Source organism: Grus americana, chromosome 10, assembly GCF_028858705.1.
Source record: "Grus americana isolate bGruAme1 chromosome 10, bGruAme1.mat, whole genome shotgun sequence".
Taxonomy (NCBI): domain Eukaryota; kingdom Metazoa; phylum Chordata; class Aves; order Gruiformes; family Gruidae; genus Grus; species Grus americana.
The window spans coordinates 24578847-24596928 of record NC_072861.1 but is presented as its reverse complement, the minus strand read 5'-3'; the positions used below and the strand labels follow the sequence as shown (position 1 = coordinate 24596928).

Genomic DNA, 18082 nt, shown 5'->3' with positions numbered 1-18082 from the left:
TGTCTTTGTCCCCTCCCAAGATCTTGCTCACTCCCAGCCTACTGCTGAGGGGGGGGAGAGATGTTGGAGAGACAACCTTGACACGTGCCAGCACTGCTCAGTAGTAGCCAAAACGCTGGTGTATTATTAACACCTTGCTAGCTACCAATACACAGCACGGCACTATGAGGGCTGCAATGGGGAAAATTAACTCCATCTCAGACAGACCCAACACACCCAGGAAGAAGGGAGGGGATGGGGAAAGGCGTTTTTAATATTTGGCTTTATTTCTCATTACTCTGATTTAACATCTTTGTCAGTGACGTGGACAGTGGGATCGAGTGCACCCTCAGCAAGTTTGCCGACGACACCAAGCTGCGTGGTGTGGTCGACACACTGGAGCGAAGGGATGCCATCCAGAGGGACCTTGACAGGCTGGAGAGGTGGGCCTGTGGGAACCACATGAAGTTCAACAAGGCCAAGTGCAAGCTCCTACACGTGGGTCCAATCCCAAGCACAACTACAGGCTGAGCAGGGAATGGATTGAAAGCAGCCCTGAGAAGGAGGACTTGGGGGTATTAATTGATGAGAAGCTCAACATGAGCTGGCAGTGCGCACTAGCAGCCCAGAAAGCCAACCGTGTCCTGGGCTGCATCAAAAGAGGTGTGACCAGCGGGTCGAGAGAGGTGATCCTGCCCCTCTACTCCACTCTTGTGAGACCCCACCCGGAGTACTGCGTCCAGCTCTGGGGGCCCCAGTACAGAAGAGACATGGAGCTGCTGGAGAGAGTCCAGAGTACGGCCGCGAAGTTGATCCGAGGGCTGGAGCACCTCTCCTGTGAGGAGAGGCTGAGAAAGTTGGGGCTGTTCAGCCTGGACAAGAGAAGGCTCTGGGTGAGACCTAATTGCGGCCTTCCAGTATCTAAAGGGGGCCTACAGGAAAGATGGGGAGGGACTGTTTATTAGGGAGTGTAGTGATAGGACAAAGGGTAATGGGTTTAAACTAAAAGAGGGTAGATTTTACGAGGGCATGGAGTGATAGGATGAGGGGTAATGGCCTTAAGCTACAGGAGGGTAGATTTAGATTAGGTATAAGACAGAAATTCTTCCCTGTGAGGGTGGTGAGGCACTGGATAGGGGTGCCCAGAGAAGCTGTGGCTGCCCCTGGCTCCCTGGCAGTGTTCAAGGTCAGGTTGGATGGGGCTTTGGGCAACCTACTCTAGTGCAGGATGTCCCTGCCCACGGCAGGGGGGTTGGAACTAGATGATCTTTGAGGTCCCTTCCAACCCAAACTGTTCTATGATTAGTAATAAATGAAATTAATTTTCCCAAGTTGCATTTGTTTTGCCCATGATAGTAATTGGTGAGTGATCTCTCCCTGTCCTTACCTCAACCCATGAGCCTTTTGTTATATTTTCTCTCCCCTCTGCAGTTGAGGAGGGCGAGTGATAGAGCACCTTTGGTGGGCACCTGGCATCCAGCCAGGGTCAACCCGCCACATCATGCCACTGTTGAAGTGACATCCTGTTGACCTCAGAGAGAAGCTCCTACTCCAAATGTGCCCAAGCACTCAGCCAGCTAAGGGACTGCCAACATATTCCCTAAGGAAATAACCATCTTGATTTTAAGTAGAGGCAAGTCGCTAGGAAGGGCATGGAATTGTGCTACACAAACACCAGGATCCTCTCACCTAATGTTGCACATCAGGCTGGGATTCTACAAGAGCTCTTGCGAGAGCAGGCCTTCAAGCGATGGTTCAATGAGCTAATCCCAGAACATCAAGGCTGAGATCACTGGGGATACTGTTACCTAACAGGGAACTAACATGGTTCTTTGAACACAGTCACCTACAGAAAGACTGGGAAGTCCATCCCTCAAACTATTACAGTACACCACATCTTAAAATAAACCCTTGCACTGGACCTACAGCACTGCATTCTCCCAATTCATTTATCAGAGTAAGAAATCTTTTTGCTTACTGCTCTGAAGGAAAAGGTTCCTGCAAGAGTTTATTGCTTACATCTCCAAGCTAGCTAATAAAGATTACCAAAGCTTAACTTCATTCAAACAGTACAGCTACCACCACGTAATGAACAGACTTCACTGTTTGGCTCCCTGCTCGTCTCTCGCACTGAAATACACCAGACAGTCAAAACTAGGCAGGCGGCCAGGTGGCATACCCAAGCACTTAACTACAACTTAACATTTTCCTGCTCATGGAGTGTTTCAGGGTGGGGTGGGGGGTGTATCTCCTCAGGATTTTATTTTTCCCCCAGTCACACCACATTCCCAAATGCACAACAGAAGTTACAAAATAGAGGTGAAAGCATATCAACCAAATGCCAGAAAGCGGCAAGGACAAATATCTTTGGAAAATTCAAGACTCCCTGCTGTAGGATCATCTGCATTTCCCCATGGCAACCGCTCTATGCTTACTTCTGTTCTCTTTATATTTTTTATAGCATCTGCCTGCACTTTATGACTATCCAGTCTAGCAATCTGGTGAGCACAGTCGTTGACAATGCTTCCAGCTACCTCAACCATATTTAATCCAGGAAGCTATCACGAAGGAAGGCACAGATGACAACAGCAGCCCCTATGCCTGTTGATGGTATCGGACCAAAAGTTCGCGCCCCACATAGCCCAATACCCTGTCTCTGACAACGGCCAGTAAGAGAGACGCATATAAACATTGGCTTTTATTAAGCTAGGTAACTGATTGCTCAATTAAATATGCTGTATCTATTCACACTGACCTAAATTATTGTACATAGCATAGGTTTAATTGATGAAACTCTTTGACAGAAGTTTATGAATGTCACATTTGTGAGTTTATCTAACATGCAAAAATGTATTTGGGAATCACAGAACTATTAAAATGCATTAAAATGGTCTTTAGATTTACTTTCATTAGATCTATCTCACACACAGAAAGTACATAGAACTTAAATACATTTTGCTTTATTTAACACTCAGGCACAAAAGATTGGTTTTAGTCACCCTAAATCAGACTTTTAACTGTATTCACATAACCAGAGATGTCTATAGATACCTAGCAAAACTTTCAGAAGTACGTATGTACACCAGTTTCTACCTCCTGCAGTAAACAATGAAGATCAGCTGTTAACCTGCAAGAACATTTCTTAAGTAATACTAGGCCTTTTTAGATCTTTGAAGCTGTTGCTCTACATCAGCCTTAATTTTTTTTCCCAACTGAAAAATCCTCATGCTTCTCCTGGACTTAAATAAAATAAGCATTCTTGTGGTTTCCCCCCCCCCCCCCACTTTTCTACCATTTACACGACTCTGAACAAAACGCTCCAAACCAAGATAGTATTCTACATACTGCAATAAATTACAAAACTGAAGGAAAGTTTAAAAAGGTCTTTTAAAAGTCTTCTATAAAACTAACATACTCGCTTCTTTCTTTTAACCATTAGCCACACAGTCTTAGACCTCACCCAGAAACTGACAGCCAGCACACAGGATGCAAAGCTTGAAGTTGCAACTTCACTAGAAGTACACTACAGTAATTCAGAAGAGGAACGGCAGAGTTCCTGCATTGCTCCAGAAAACACACAACAAATAGAATCCAATGTTGCTTCTCCATTTTGTCTTTAGCACTCTATACCAAAGCAAGATAACCCTTGTGCATCCAAGCAGGGCAACGCTGCATACGCACACCACATATCAAGGATACATGCAAACAATTTGTTTAGCTTTGAGAGAAATTCTCTTAATCAGTACAGGTGAGCCTAGTACAATCTTTCTCCCACTGCAGCAACAGACTCCAGCTGCCTCCCTTGCATTCTGGAGGCCCATGTGTCTCAGCAAGCACATTCAGCCCAGTCGCCTGACAAAGAACATCCCCACTCTCCATCCCAAGGAAAAGAACGGATGATTTTGCCAGGTCAGCAAACTGACTATTAGAGAATATTTAATCACTCTTAACCAGTACTAATATAAATAAGAGTATTTGCAAGAGCAGGAGTCTCAACTAGAAAAAGACAATAAGAAACAACAGCTAGAAGCCAAAGCAGGAAAACATATGTAAATTTTAATCCATTGGAACGATCCACCTAGACATTGGCTGAACTCTCGCTTCCTGGAGCCTCAAAAAAAATCAGTATTGGATATCTTTATGGTCTAACTCCGTCAAATGTCGTAACGCTGATGTAAAAGTCACATAAAGTAACGTTGTCTAGTCTCAGTTCAAAAAAGAAGAAAAAGGCAGTCACACCACGTAGTGCTGATGCACAGGCTTTTTAATACTTTAAAAGAGTGCCTAGGGAAAGACTGAAAAAGTTTCTCTCTCCTCCTTTCAGTAGTCTCGAGGGCGAGTGAAAGGTAAAATAACAGTTTTGTCCACAAGGAAATAAGTGGAAAATTTGCACCTGATCTACCAAAGCCGAAATGAAAAACAGACTGCAGCAGCAAAGACCCAACAAATGTTCATATGCTTCAGGTTTTGGCAGTTAATTAGCTAGTTTTGCAATTCCTGGATATCTATGTTTCAAAACACAAGGACCTGTAACACAACATACCTGTCCCTGTGTTAAAAAGGACTTTCTTTTTAGTAGAGAGTAGTTTGTTTCAAAGGATTTCTGACATGCAGTAAACAGAATCATCTTCCTCAAGCGATAGAGGTTGCGATAACATTTATGTGGCTGCTTTAACAGGAAAATTTGGCAAGCATCTGGTAAGATGGCAGAAAAACTGCAAGAAGAGGGCAGAACCCTCTGTCAAACTCAGTTTCGGTGATCACAGTATAACTGCCAGTCAGAAGCTGGAAACGCGCTAGTGAACACTGCTAACCAGCCATTCAATTCATACTACACAAATGACAAATTACATCATGCAAGGACTTTCAGAATACCAAGCATTCTACTCAGAACAACAAAACCTCAAGAAAGAAAAACTGTCTCCCTTTCCCTAACTCCCCACCAGGATTGCTCATTCTCAGGGTCAATGTTTGCATAACATATCATCGGCTTTCCCCCATCTTGTGTAGTATTCTGCACTGACACATAGAATATCAAACATTACCATCTTTTGCCTGACAACTCATCCTACAGAAACAAGGCTCACAAAAGCGGACTGAAGGACACCAGCACATTCCAGACAGCAGGTGTCTGAGCTAAAGGAAGGCACCAACAATATTTATTTAGAATTCCACTCTTCAAAAAACATTCAAATCCACGGGGGAGGCAAGTTGGCTTCCGCAGTATTGTAACAGTTGACATCCCGGGAAATGAGATCATAGTCAAGAGATGTAGTTTTCGAGATCAGTCCTTTAAAGTCTTCCAAAGCAGGTAAATCTGAAATCACACCTGTAAACACTCAAGGCTTTGCTCAAATCAGTATCACATATTAAGTCAGGTACCTTTACAACTATTAAAGTTATACCAGTAATTACCACAAAACAATCAGAATTGTAATTTGAAATACTCTGTTGAGCAAGATCTGTTTCATAAAGCAGATTTTGACTGACCATTGGTTTATAGCTCTCTTCTCTAGTTCTCTATCAAAAGCAGCATTCTTCACTTCAATTTCAATTCAAATAGTTTTGAGAAATGTAACAAGCTGAAATAGAAATTTAAATCTTTGTCACCTGCCCCAGAAAAGAAAAAGCTCTTGCATTCGACGTAGGTCTAAAGCCAGTGTCTATTGAACCCTGTAAGGTGGCAGACAAGTAGGAAATGCAGTTACACCTTTGTACCAACAACGTAGCTAAATCGCCAGACCTTATAGAAGTGGGAAGCTGATTGCATTTGACATAAAACCAGAAAACAAAACAGGTTTCACTCAGTCTCATACTCACAAGCACCAGAAAGCATTTGATGCCCAAGAAGTTTGTCCAACAATCAGGCAACCAGGAGAACGATGTTCAAGCTGTCCACCCAGCAGTGGGCCATTACAACTGGCCCAACAATAAGCATTAGGAAATCCAGGATCTGTTGCCCTGACACGGAGGGCAATGGACACCAGTTGTCAAGTTCTCCTCACATCTCCCGGGCTCTTCCTCAGTTGGCAACCACAACCAGATTTTACAGGTTACAAATAGGCCTCTTCATGCCCTTTTGTAGCTGACAGTGATGACTATCTCTGTCCTGTGCCACCTCCGTGACCATCAGGGTTTGTTCCCTGTGCCTCCAAAGGGTGTCGTGAAACTGAACACAAACATGCTGGAGTCTTGAAGACTAGCTGCTAATCCAGGCATTTTTAAACACAGGTCATTCCAATAGCCCTTCCCCTGTTGCACGTGGTACCTCCACATCTAGATGCTTCCATTCACATCCATTTAGCCCATCTATTGCAATTCCCTACAGGTGTGCCCAGGAAGACATGCATGGTCACAGCAGCATCACAGCAGAGGAACAAGTGGCCAGAGCAAAACGGCAGCCCTTCCCCCCCACTACCCCAACAGTGTCTGCATAAGAATGTACAAAGCTATGGCTTAAAGGCTTTTGCACTGCTCAGTATTGCTAACACCATAGGTATTGCTTTTTTTTTTTTTTTTTTTTTTACAAATTATACTACTCATTTTATTGAGAGAAGAGGGATCTCAAATTCCAGCAGATTATTGCCTCTACATATGAATCTCATTAATTTTTAGTTCAGTTACAGTCACAGACTTGGCACACATTCTCACAGAGCATCAGAAGAGAAAACTTGCAAACAGCCTCAGTTCTTCGTCCAATTCACCTGAGCAAGGGTATCAGACAGCCATGCAAAAACCCAAACCAAAAACTTCTCTCTAAAATAACTCATTCTACCAACTCTGAATAAATCAAAGAATCACCTGATGAAAGAAGATCTCTCAGAGAGCTAACAACAACAAAGTAAAATGAATTTATCACACCAGAGTGTTCTCTTCTAGAGAAGTCAGTGGAAATTTAAATGTGTTTCAGTACAGTTTGTGCAGGAGAGGCCAGAGACACGGCCTCTCAAATGAAGAGCTAGGAAAACAAGTAAAAGGTCCCAGAACATTCTCATTACCCACGGAGACATTTTCAGTCGAAAGATACCAAAAAGCAAAGGATTAGCAAGTAACATAGGTCAGATTTTTCCCAATGATTGATGTACCTTCCTTGGCAACGTGCAGCTGAACCAAAGACCGTATTAATAATTTGGCATTTAAATCCTTTTCCCCTCGCCCCAGTGAAAGTAAATATAAGGTTCCTCTTTGGTCCATTGCAAACACTGCCAACAACTGGTAAAAATTACCTTAGCTGCTCTTGCTGATGAGGATCCTATCACATTTACCATGTTTGCCAAAAAGATTAGTCTCAAAGAGCTTTAGGCGAGTACCAAGCACATAGTCATGAGGAACTTAATTATCACATATACAAAAATCTTTTTCAAGACACATTCATTCTGTTGCCAAAACTAATTGCCTTGATCGTTTACCATTAGAAACTAAATAGGCCTAAATGCTTGGAAGGTATAGCATCGCTAAAGTTATCATACCTCAAAACTAAGTTGATTTTTGCAAATAAGGGTTATAAGCAGCATTCCACGGCACCCGATAGTCAAAAACTGTTTTGCGACAACTACTGGCTTTATTTTGGGCTGCTCTCTTCTTGCATTACATACAATATTCCTTCAGAAACCACTGTTCAAACAGCAAAACGCCGGTCTCTGAATTGACTTCTGTGCAAACAGCTGTTTCTCCTCCTCCTGGCCAGCCTTTCATTACTATTTCCAGTGAGTCATAAAAAAAGTATTCAGCGAGGCAAAGATGGTGGTACCCCACCACTGTCCTTCCCCCACCTCTCTCCACCCACTTTGCAGAAAAAATATAGTTCTGAATGTGCATTCCAAGACACTTCCAGTCCAGACAGCCACTCCCTGCCAGCCACATGAAGTCATCAACGGAACAGTACAGAAACTGTAGAGAAAGATCTCAAGTCCAAACAGGAGCTGATAAGAAGCCCCAAATGAAGTGGTGAGAGCTAAAGAGCAGCTACTTCAACTTACAACTATTGGTAATAAAATATTATCTATGAATATTCATGGTTACAATCTAACATGGGACTTGCATCGTATCTGACAGCCAAAAAAAAAAAAAAAAAACCACAAAAACACCCACAAAACCACAGCACACACACAAAAAAACCCCCCCCAACAATCAGCCCAAAGAACCCTAACCCTGACCCAATTTACAAGTGGGAATACAATGGAAATAAAAGGAAATAAAGAAAAAAGGTCTTGATTAGCCTGGAATAAAAAGAGGAACCTTATTTATGTCACATAAGAGTAAGTTCTGCTGTGACAATTAGCAACCTTCTGACCCACTCAACTGACCTAGAAGGGTCACTTTTGGTGGGAAATATATGTCATTTTCAGCCAAATGCCAGTAATTTTGTGACTTGGATTATACACGAAAATATCAGGACTCCTCACATACAAATGTATCTACAAATACATCAATTTATGAATGACTTTATTTCTCTCTTGACTCTGCAACTGTAAAAATCCAATCATACTTCAATATTACAATTTTTTTAGAAAAAAAAAAGCCTCATTCTAAAGTTAGAAAATAAAAACAAAGTATCTCCAAAATGGAGTTATACATTTGAAATAAAACATGGGCAAACCAGACAAACATCATTCAGAAGTCTCAGATGGCCTCCCATCTAAGTCTGAAGACCTCATCAACAAGAGGAACACTTCCTAAGGTTCTACATTACAGGCTACTGACTATATTACCGCAGATGTTTTCTAAACATAACTAATTTCATCTTTACATCTTTTCCAGCATGCAATACTGACCAGCAATTATTAAAGAGGGGACCATTATGATCTGATGGATTAAATATAGATGCAGGCTGACCTGCATAAGGCAAAGTAGCTTTCACATATCATAACTACAAAATATGTTTTGTATCTATTCTACGAACAGTTTAAGATCCACTGCATTACCTTCTCTTTTTCTGTTATTTGCAAAGTTGCAATAATTTCCTATGGTTCTGAGGTAACGCAATTAATTGCTCATAAATCACTGAAGGACACTAAACTGTAGCTGGGCTGCATACAGTCTGCACATTAGAATATGAATGCAAATAGAAATATCTTTAAAAGCTAAGAGAAACCCCATCCCACAAAGTCAGGTTTGCCTAAGTTGGGGGGGGGGAGGAGAATGAGCTCAGAAACAGCTCATTCCCAAAACAATCCTCACCTTTCTTTTTATTTGAGGGATTCCAGAGTTACATTACAATTCTTGCTGTCTAGAGATTTACAGTAAAACAAAGCAAAAAAAATTTTGACATTCTTGAGCTGCAGCTCTGCTTCACGCCATCAGTGTGGCTGTACTCCCCAGACCGCTATTACCGCTCCATCCTCAGAACCCTCCATGAGGTAGTGCACTAACTCTACCGCTTCAAAACCCACAGGAAACTTGCCTGTATCTGATTTGCAGATTAATTCAAGCAGGATTTAAATAAGATATTCTGCCCACAACTTGCTTAGGAGACACAGAGAGAACTGTGCAAAACTGAGAAAGCCTAATCCTGCTGTTCTCAAACTACCTCACTGGTACCTAGCTCTCTATCGCAGCCCTGTTCTTAACGGAGGCTCATAAGATACATATTTTAACTGAACTACCTCAATTTTTCCAAGTTCAGGTTATAAGAGAATGGAACCAATGCAATTTATCACCTTTCTGAAAAATTTCTGATTTGCAATGAAGCCGCCTCTTGAGATTAATTCTGTGTAAGAGAGCAGCTATCACATTTCCTTCACGAGCAGATTTAAGCTGTAGTGTACTATATTAAAAATTATCTTCAAACAAGAGCTCCTTCAACAACTGATATCTACACCTTCACAGACACTGAAGAACCAGCTTTACAAAGTTACTCACAGGTAACTCACAGAATAAGCTTTACAGAGCTTCCCATCTAACACCAACGCTAGATGTGTTCAATTTGTCCAGAAAGCGGTGTCCTCCATAATTCTTCCTTTTTGTTCTTCTGGGAACCCTACACCTCTGAAGATAAAGAAAACTGTTTAAGCAGATCTTGGATGACTGCACTGAATTCCAAGAGATGACAATATCCATCCAAACATTTTCAAACTAAAAGTGGGAAACCCAAGAAGATGAAGACCAGATTTTTTTCTTTAAACATTAGATTTCTTCTAGGAAACAAAATTTAACTGGGTCACCTGGCAAACAATTTTGGTGGTTTGTTTGTTTGTTTTTACTTAAAGACACAGACAAGTCATCTCAGTCAAAAAAATTGCTCCCCACTTTGAAGAGGGAGAGCATGCATGAGGGAGAGGGGAAAGTAATTCTTATAGAAAAGCAATCAATTTGAAAGACCCTTCGGACTTTGCCACACAGGCACAAAACATTACTATCTCTCAAAGTATCATCAGTTTACACTAAGCCATCTTCCAAACTGTCAGAAAGAAGGGGATTACCACAAGATCACAGACAGTATGCTTCAATCCTTAAAAGATTTAATCAGCAATAAAGAGTAAGCAGCATCCTTTTCTTGCTCAATAGGGATCACCTTCTACAAGAAACCCCAAAAAGGAGAAGAAAACCATATGGTCAGATTCCATCCCGATGCATAAAAGAAGAAACACTGCTCAGGCACAATGGAAGTTATACGGTTACTGAAAGCCACATAATCTGGGCACTAAAATGCTTACACCATGCTAAGGCACAACCCAAAATGAAAATATCCCAGGGGAAAAGCGTGGTGCCATCACTCAGCAAGCCAGATAAGGAAATGAGAGCCAACAACATTCTAGTTTCCAACTTGGAATACCTAAAACATTCCACGGTGAAAGACAAAGCTTGAAAAAGCCTTTGCCAAATTGGTAAGTGCTAATTTCATCATGAAAATGCCACAATACCCCAACAAGTAACCCATGTAGGGAAAAAGGCTCTCACAACACAGCAAAGGATATTATAGTGCACCAGCCTGACTTCTAGATAATGATGACAAAAAGAAGTTTTCTCAGATTGCCTCTATTCCAGGTAAGTATACCCTTACCCTTCCACCAGCACAAGCTGCCATGTCACAACAGAACAGACTACTTCTTACAGTTTTATCTGCGCTGCCACAGCTTTTCTGTATAGACTACTGTGATTTGGAGGTAGGAAAAAACCACCAAAAAACCAAACCTCCAAAAAACCCCACCCACACAAAACACCAAACTTGAAGTATTAAACAACACTTATTCATACATCCATTTTTATTCAATAAAGAGGTATCTGGTCAAAGCATAGTACTATTCTATTCACAATCTTCATTTCAGCTCCAATTTTCAATTCAATGTCTTTCATAATCTTGAGCAACTCAGTTGCACACCCTGCCCTTCTCCAAGTTGCAAGAATAATGCCTGTTTCACAAGACTGTTGCACATTAGTAGCTGAAGTCAAAAACTGCTAAATAACAATAGAACAGCAGTGACAGCTTAAGAAAAAACAAAACAGGCTGGAATGCCATTAAATAAATACAAGTTATTAATACTCCTCTAATAATGCCTCTGATGTACGCTCCTTAGCAGACAGGTATTCCAAACAACTTCATGAAATACTTAAAGCTACTGCACATGTGCTGTTACATCAGACAATTCAGAAATCCGGACTTTTCTGGATTTTTCATTTCAGTATGAAATTAGGTGCTAGCCAATTTTCATCTTACCTTCTTTTAATAATTATGAAAAAAAAAAACCCACTTCTGCTTCTAGATTCTGTATTTGCTGCTTGGTTAAAGGGATAGCAAGCCTCTGACATTCATAAAAACTGAATATAAACTACAGTGCCTGAATACAATATTAGAATGTAATATGATAATATGATTACAGGCTGAGGAGGGGGGCCACTAAGAATCATTCTTCAGCCACCTCCCACGCTGCCTCAGCCGCCACCAACTTTACAACGTTCACCTTTTCAGCTTCTGAGAGTGTGACACAGGGCGCACCAGATACTTTCCTCTGCTATTAGATCCTCGTCTTCTTATAACTTCCAATCTGAAAGCCTCTCACTGTGAAGAAAGATTATAAACCCTCCTATCCATACCCATAGCTCTGAGGCACTGTAATCTAATTCACACCTTATGTCTCAGTTACACTACTGGTAAAGAAGTCAAATACAGAAAATCTCAGACCAAGGACATTAAAATACAATGATCTCTTACAGTTCTGCTGTAGCTGTTTTTGTTAAACAAACTCCTTTCCAACAACGCAGCCAAGAGCCCTCTTTTAGGCTGTACTAGTAGTAATAAAAAACTTCAAAGGACAATTTACAAAAAGACTGCTCAGTGAGGAAAAAACAAATCTTGGGAGCAGACCATGAACTCAGGCCTTTCTGCTCTCACTTATGTATCTTAATTATTAAACTAAGGAGTCTGCTCCCCTCCTTCTGGTCATTTAATCTTTAACTCGCATGCAAAGTGGTATGGCTTCAGCTATAGGAGTCAGGAATTGCCACTCACATATGCATGAACAGCCGGTGTAGGCCACTAAGCAAACATTGGTTGAGGGCTGGAAAAGAGGTATTTGAAGCTCTCCAAGCAGACCTTCCACTTAACAAGTGCTCTGATTGCCAAGGTGCATACAAGGAAAGTTGTAACACCACTACCTGCATTTTGAGCAAGACAGCTGTTGCTTCGTTCTTCACAAAACATACTGGGAACCACTAGGCAGTATTTGAAACATCTCAAGGCTTCTCCTGAGACAAAACAGTGAAAACATCTTGTTTCTGACAAGGTGCAACAAAATCAAAAGCCCAGCTGCTCAGCCTCATCAATACCAAGGCAATACTCAGAAGCAGAGATAAGATGGCCAAGAAACTTTAGAGTCAAAGAAGAGTTATCTAAAGAGTAAGTCCCATGATTAAGCAACGGCTTAATGAAAACATTAAAGCTGTTGCTGTGTTAGGTATTTTTGCCTGATTTTTTTTTTTTGCAAATCTGGACATGGAATGGAACAGAGAACCAGCACCTTGGAAAGTGTTTACTCCGAGGCCAGTGACAAAGAGTCCAAAAGTGATGGATCTGGGGCTCCTTCAAGCACAGACAGTGACTACAGGACAACTCATCTCTCCTTGTTGCCCAGTGTTTGATCATAAAGATCTTGGATTCAAAGGGAAGGAGTTATCTTGACATATAGTCAGATCTTTCTCACTACTTCAAAGCTCATCCAAATCCATATGGTCAGAAAATCATTATCTGTTAGTAACTAAGCAGCCTCTGTGAATCTACAGTAGTGACAATTGCTATGAAGCACCTAAAAGACTATAGCATAAACTGAGTGCTCCCCACGCCTTCAAAAATATACTATACGTTCTTGGTAAGGCAGTGTAAACTATTAAAATCCTGGAATAAAGTCCTTCTTTATACTCTGCCAGCAATGAACTTGTACAAACTCAGCATTCCCTCCCCAATAAAATCACTACAGTGGAAGATACCTGTATTGCTGGGGAAGACTTACACAGATTTATCCAAAATTCATCACCCAGCCAGCAGAAGTGAAAGTTTCCTGACTCTTGATCCATATCATCTTTTGAAGGACAGAGGTAGACTGAAGTATTCAGTGAGCCATGACAAAACGTGCAGTTGACTAGAGCATGTTTTTATGCATGCTCCATACTTTTCTACTGTTCTAGAAATTATTTTCTGTGGTATACACATTGGCTAGTTTGCCTAGATCTTTGTGGGAACAAGGAAAGTCTAAGCTCACAATCCATTTCCTGACTAATTACAAAATGCTCACAATCCATTTCCTGACTAATTACAAAATGCAAACTGAAACACTAGCATCACTTTCAAAAGTGTTGGGGGCAGGGGGAGTCACCAATATAAACATTTTCTCATCTCTTTTCTTTAATCTTGTTCTTGAAAACCTGCCTTTGATCTCAATCTCAGCTTCAAAAACATATTTTAAATTTCAAGTAAAAATTCAATTTATACAGAGGCATGAAAGACCCAACTTGTCATGAAGTAAAGGAGTAGACAAATCGGTCTCATTCCTATTCTCCATGTACAGCATGTAGGATTGAATGTTTGCCAAAAGATTTAAAAAACACCGACAGTAAGACTTCATGCATTCATTTTTCATATTGGTTCTTTTTCCTTTAATAGCAGATATATAGCATCTACTGTGTTCTGATCACACTTTCATTAATTGTCAGAATGAAGAAATAGAGCATGCTTATTAAACATGGATGTGACACATGCTACACACATGCTGGAGGACAGGAATAAGTTCAAAATTATTTCAACATATTAAAGATAAGGAAAAATCAAATTTGGCAGGATCAAGTGAAAAGTAACACATTCAGGAAAACACTATAGACTGTGTAAAGACAGGATGAGGAACACATTTCAGCAGCACACCTTCAAGGAAAAGGGTAGCAACTCAGCAAAACTACAACACCATACTATTATGAAAACATAGGTACCATGCCATAATGTACGATACTAGCATATCTATCAGGGTACATAAAACAATCTTTGTGCTCTTATAAGCATGCATGTTAACACCCCTGTGGGAAAACTCTTCTCTGTTTTGGCAGTGCACTTCCAGAAAGACACGGAGCAAGTGGAGAGAAGCCAGACCAATCCAGGGAAAAGTACTACAGACCTATTAAATAGGACCCACACAAAAACATGCAAGAATTGGATTTCCAGTCTCAGAGAAGATAAGTGCAAGGGAAATAACTGTAACCTTTTACAAATTTAAATTGTAACAGTGTAAGAGGAAAAGCATAACCTGTTCTTCATGTCCATTGATAAGAGTGAGGTAATACTGCACCAAGACATATACAAGTTAGCTAACAGGGAGGGAGAAGCCATCCAGTGATAGGAATAGCGCAGCACAACAGCTACGGAGTCCTTGTCACGAAAAGTCTTTAAGAACACGTTAGATAAGCACATCAGGTGTCAGTTGGGTTTTGGGTTTATTTCTGTTTGGCTTCTCATTTGTTTTTTTAAATGAATCTATATAGCCACTAAGAAACACAGGAAAGAGGTAAGCTACATCCAAATTATTCCCCTTACCAAATATCACAACTTCTTTTAAAGCACCAGCAGTTTCAAAACCACTTATTCTTACCTCTTTGCTTCCTCCAGATGACAAAGGTATTCATAGGCCACATTCTGGCGTCGTCTTTCATCCATTTCCTCTGCTGTTAATCTCTCATTATCCAAGACAGCTGCAAATAGTCAAAACACATTCTCAGGTGGTTGAAGATTTAATATAACTGAACAGGCACACCAAAAATCAGATCCAACCTTTCCCATAGAAACTCATCACAGGTTTTATTTGATTCAGAAAAATGAAGGACCAAATATACCTGTTCTTTACAAGCAACAGAACAGATCCTGTTTCCTTATCCTTCCTTCCTTGTCACATAAACTTTCCATCTTCCCTCTTTCTGATTTCTCAATTTGACTGTGATCCAACTTTTCCCATCTTCCAATTTCTTAGAAATGGTCCTTCATTTTCTTATTTTCCTCTAGTTTTGCCTTTCTCTTCCTCAAAAGCACATCAGTGACCACATGTCCTTCCATCTATCCTCTGATTTGGTAGTCAAAGGTTAAGGAAGAACAACAATATATATTCACATCTCATAATCCCTTCTGTATCTTTATAGTCCATCTCTTCAAAAGATGGAAACGTTACTCACAGTCTTCATCTGGAAGGGAATCATTCAGATCCACAACCTGCGTGTCATCTTCAGACCAAGCTGAGGACCGACAGGGGTATATGCCTAAATCTTCCAGATTCTGTGTGTTTAAAGCCTCAGTGATAAAGCCTGCTCTTTCCACTCTTACAGCTAAATATCTCATCCACGCTCTCATGTCCAAAAAAAAAAAAACCCAACACAAAACCCCCCACTTTTTTTTAGATTTTAGGGACCAACTTGACAAATAGGCAATGTCTCATACCATTGTTAATCAAAGGTTAGCTTACACCTAAAATGCCTTCAGCAAATACATGCAAGTGATGAGGTATCAACTACAGCACTTGGATCAAACAAAATCTTGGTTCAAACTGCAAAGGGCCTCTTAGAACCACCTTGGAGTACCGCAAAAGCATCTTTCTGATTACTCCAACCCCACCCAAAGTTACAAGAGCTGAAAACTGTCCTAAACCAGAGGGTAACGCCTATCAGTAAGGAAAAAGTCCCTCCCATCTTGACTCCCCAACTCAATCCTTCCTTCCTACGTTACGAGTGTCGAGCACACAACCTTTCCGCCAGCACTCCACCCGCTGCCGCCCTCCCTGCCCTGCGCCGCCGGCCTCCGGCTGTGGCTTACGACATCTCCCATCCACAGCATCGCGTTTTTCCCCGCCTTTGCTCATTTTTGGCGTGGTATCGCAGCACAAGCGAGCACGTATCTCGGACATCTTGAGCTAAAGCCTCCCTCTCCACAGCAAGCGTATGACAAGGAGGTGGAGGTGTCCGATCGGAATGCGCGTTTCGCCCCTAAGTTGGGTGTCGTCGCCGAAACACGCGGGAAAGAAGGCGACAGAAATCGCCGCGACCCCGCGCCCCCCTCCTGCCGGGGCGCCCCCGCGGCTGGGCGGCCGCCGCGTCCCCTCCCACTAGGGGCGCCCCCGCCCCGCGCTCCCCCCCCCGCCCGCGGCGGACATCTTGGGCGAGGCACGGAGCCCGCCAGCGGGAGGTGACGGCAGGAGAGCCAGAGGATGCCCCTGCGCTGCCCATCCACCGTCTTCTCCCAGCGCCCGGGGATGGACGTCGAGCTTGGACGAGCTCCCGCACCGCACAGCGCCCGCCCCGCAGGAGTCACGGCGGGCCGCGCCCCGCAGCCCGCGCGGAGAGCCGACGGGGCCCACTGCGCCCGTGGGCCAGTCCCACAGCCAAGGCCCCGCGGCTTCCCCCACGCCTGCGGCGCCCCAGCCTCCACCTCCAGCATCAGCCCCTAGAAGGGACGGACAGCGTGGACCGGGCACGTTGTTGCTCGAAGGCTGCGCGGATCCCCGGACGCCCCAGTACTCACAGCCATAGTGGGGCCGGGACATAGCCAGCCCGTCCACCTCCTCCGCCGCCATAGCGCTGCGCTGGGCTGGGCTGGGCCGGGACCGGCCGGGAGCAGGGCGCGGCTGTTCCTCTTCCTGCCACACTGGGAGTGGCGGGGGGAGGGGCCGCCGCTCCGCGCTCCCTCCCTCTCCCCGCCCAGGCCACACCTTTGCCACCCTCATCCGCTGCAGAGGCAGCGCGACAACTTGCCCTGCCGCGCTGGCCGGACTCGGTGCCCGGCATAGCTCGGCCCCGTTCCACAACCCTTAGCCCCGACGGCCCCCGGCCTGTCCGCCTTGCCCCACGCAGGTCCCTATGTCCCTCCCCAGGGTCCCCCTAACAGGGCCCCCACCCAGGCCCTGTCCCACCCGTAGCCATGAGCTTTCCAGTCAGCTCCATTCATAACACCCAGATAGGCTCTGACCTAAGTTCTGCCAGCCCTGTTACATGGGATGCAGCCCAGGTCAACCCAGTGATGACCCTACACCTACCCTCTCAACCCTTCCAGCCTCCTTACAAAAACAGTCCCACTGTGCCAGCCCCTGTGCATACAGTGCGGCCAGATCAGCTCAGCCTTGGCAGTCTGGTCCCCTTCCACACACCTTGCTGGGCCAGGCTTCCCAGGCCTCCTCAGCAGCAAAACCTGGCCTTGCTGGACACAGTTTTCCCCTCCTATCTAAACGGCTCTGCTGACCACACCATGGTAACTCACCTGAAATGAAGCAGGGTGGCCCAAAACATCAGCATGCAACAACATGCAACATTCAGCAGCACTGCCACAGGAGATAATTATGCCCTGAAAGTTCCCTTTCCCTCAGTGCATGTTAAGCTCATCTATTACTGTTGCTATGGCTAGCTCTGATTCAAGAGTCAGAGTACTGAAGATGTCACCATATGCCCATTTAAATTAGTCCCATAAATTTTGCTGCCAGGGCATAAGCTTACTACTTAAGCACAAATTAAGTAATTAGGAACACTAATAGCATCTATTAGGAAGGGCATCATCAACAGGTAACGGAGGTGATCCTTCCCCTCTTACCAGTGCTGGTGAAACCACATCTAGAGTACTGGGTCCAGTTCTGGCTTCCCCAGCACAAGGAAG

The 18082-nt window shown here is 43.3% G+C and overlaps 1 protein-coding gene across 2 annotated transcripts in view; it reads right to left on the bottom strand.

The window, feature by feature from the left end:
* IQGAP1 (IQ motif containing GTPase activating protein 1) overlaps positions 1 to 17084 on the bottom strand; it is a 76349-nt gene extending 59265 nt beyond the window's left edge. Inside the window, exons 1-2 of one of the 2 annotated variants that reach the window (XM_054837520.1) lie at positions 16961 to 17084; positions 15048 to 15147 (exon numbers count right to left, since the gene is read on the bottom strand). In XM_054837520.1, the coding sequence (XP_054693495.1) occupies positions 15048 to 15147; positions 16961 to 17012 (152 nt within the window). In that variant the 5' untranslated portion in view covers positions 17013 to 17084. The remainder of the gene's footprint in view (positions 1 to 15047; positions 15148 to 16960) is intronic. The other variant, XM_054837519.1, reaches the window with a different exon arrangement.
* Between the last annotated feature and the right edge of the window lie 998 nt (positions 17085 to 18082).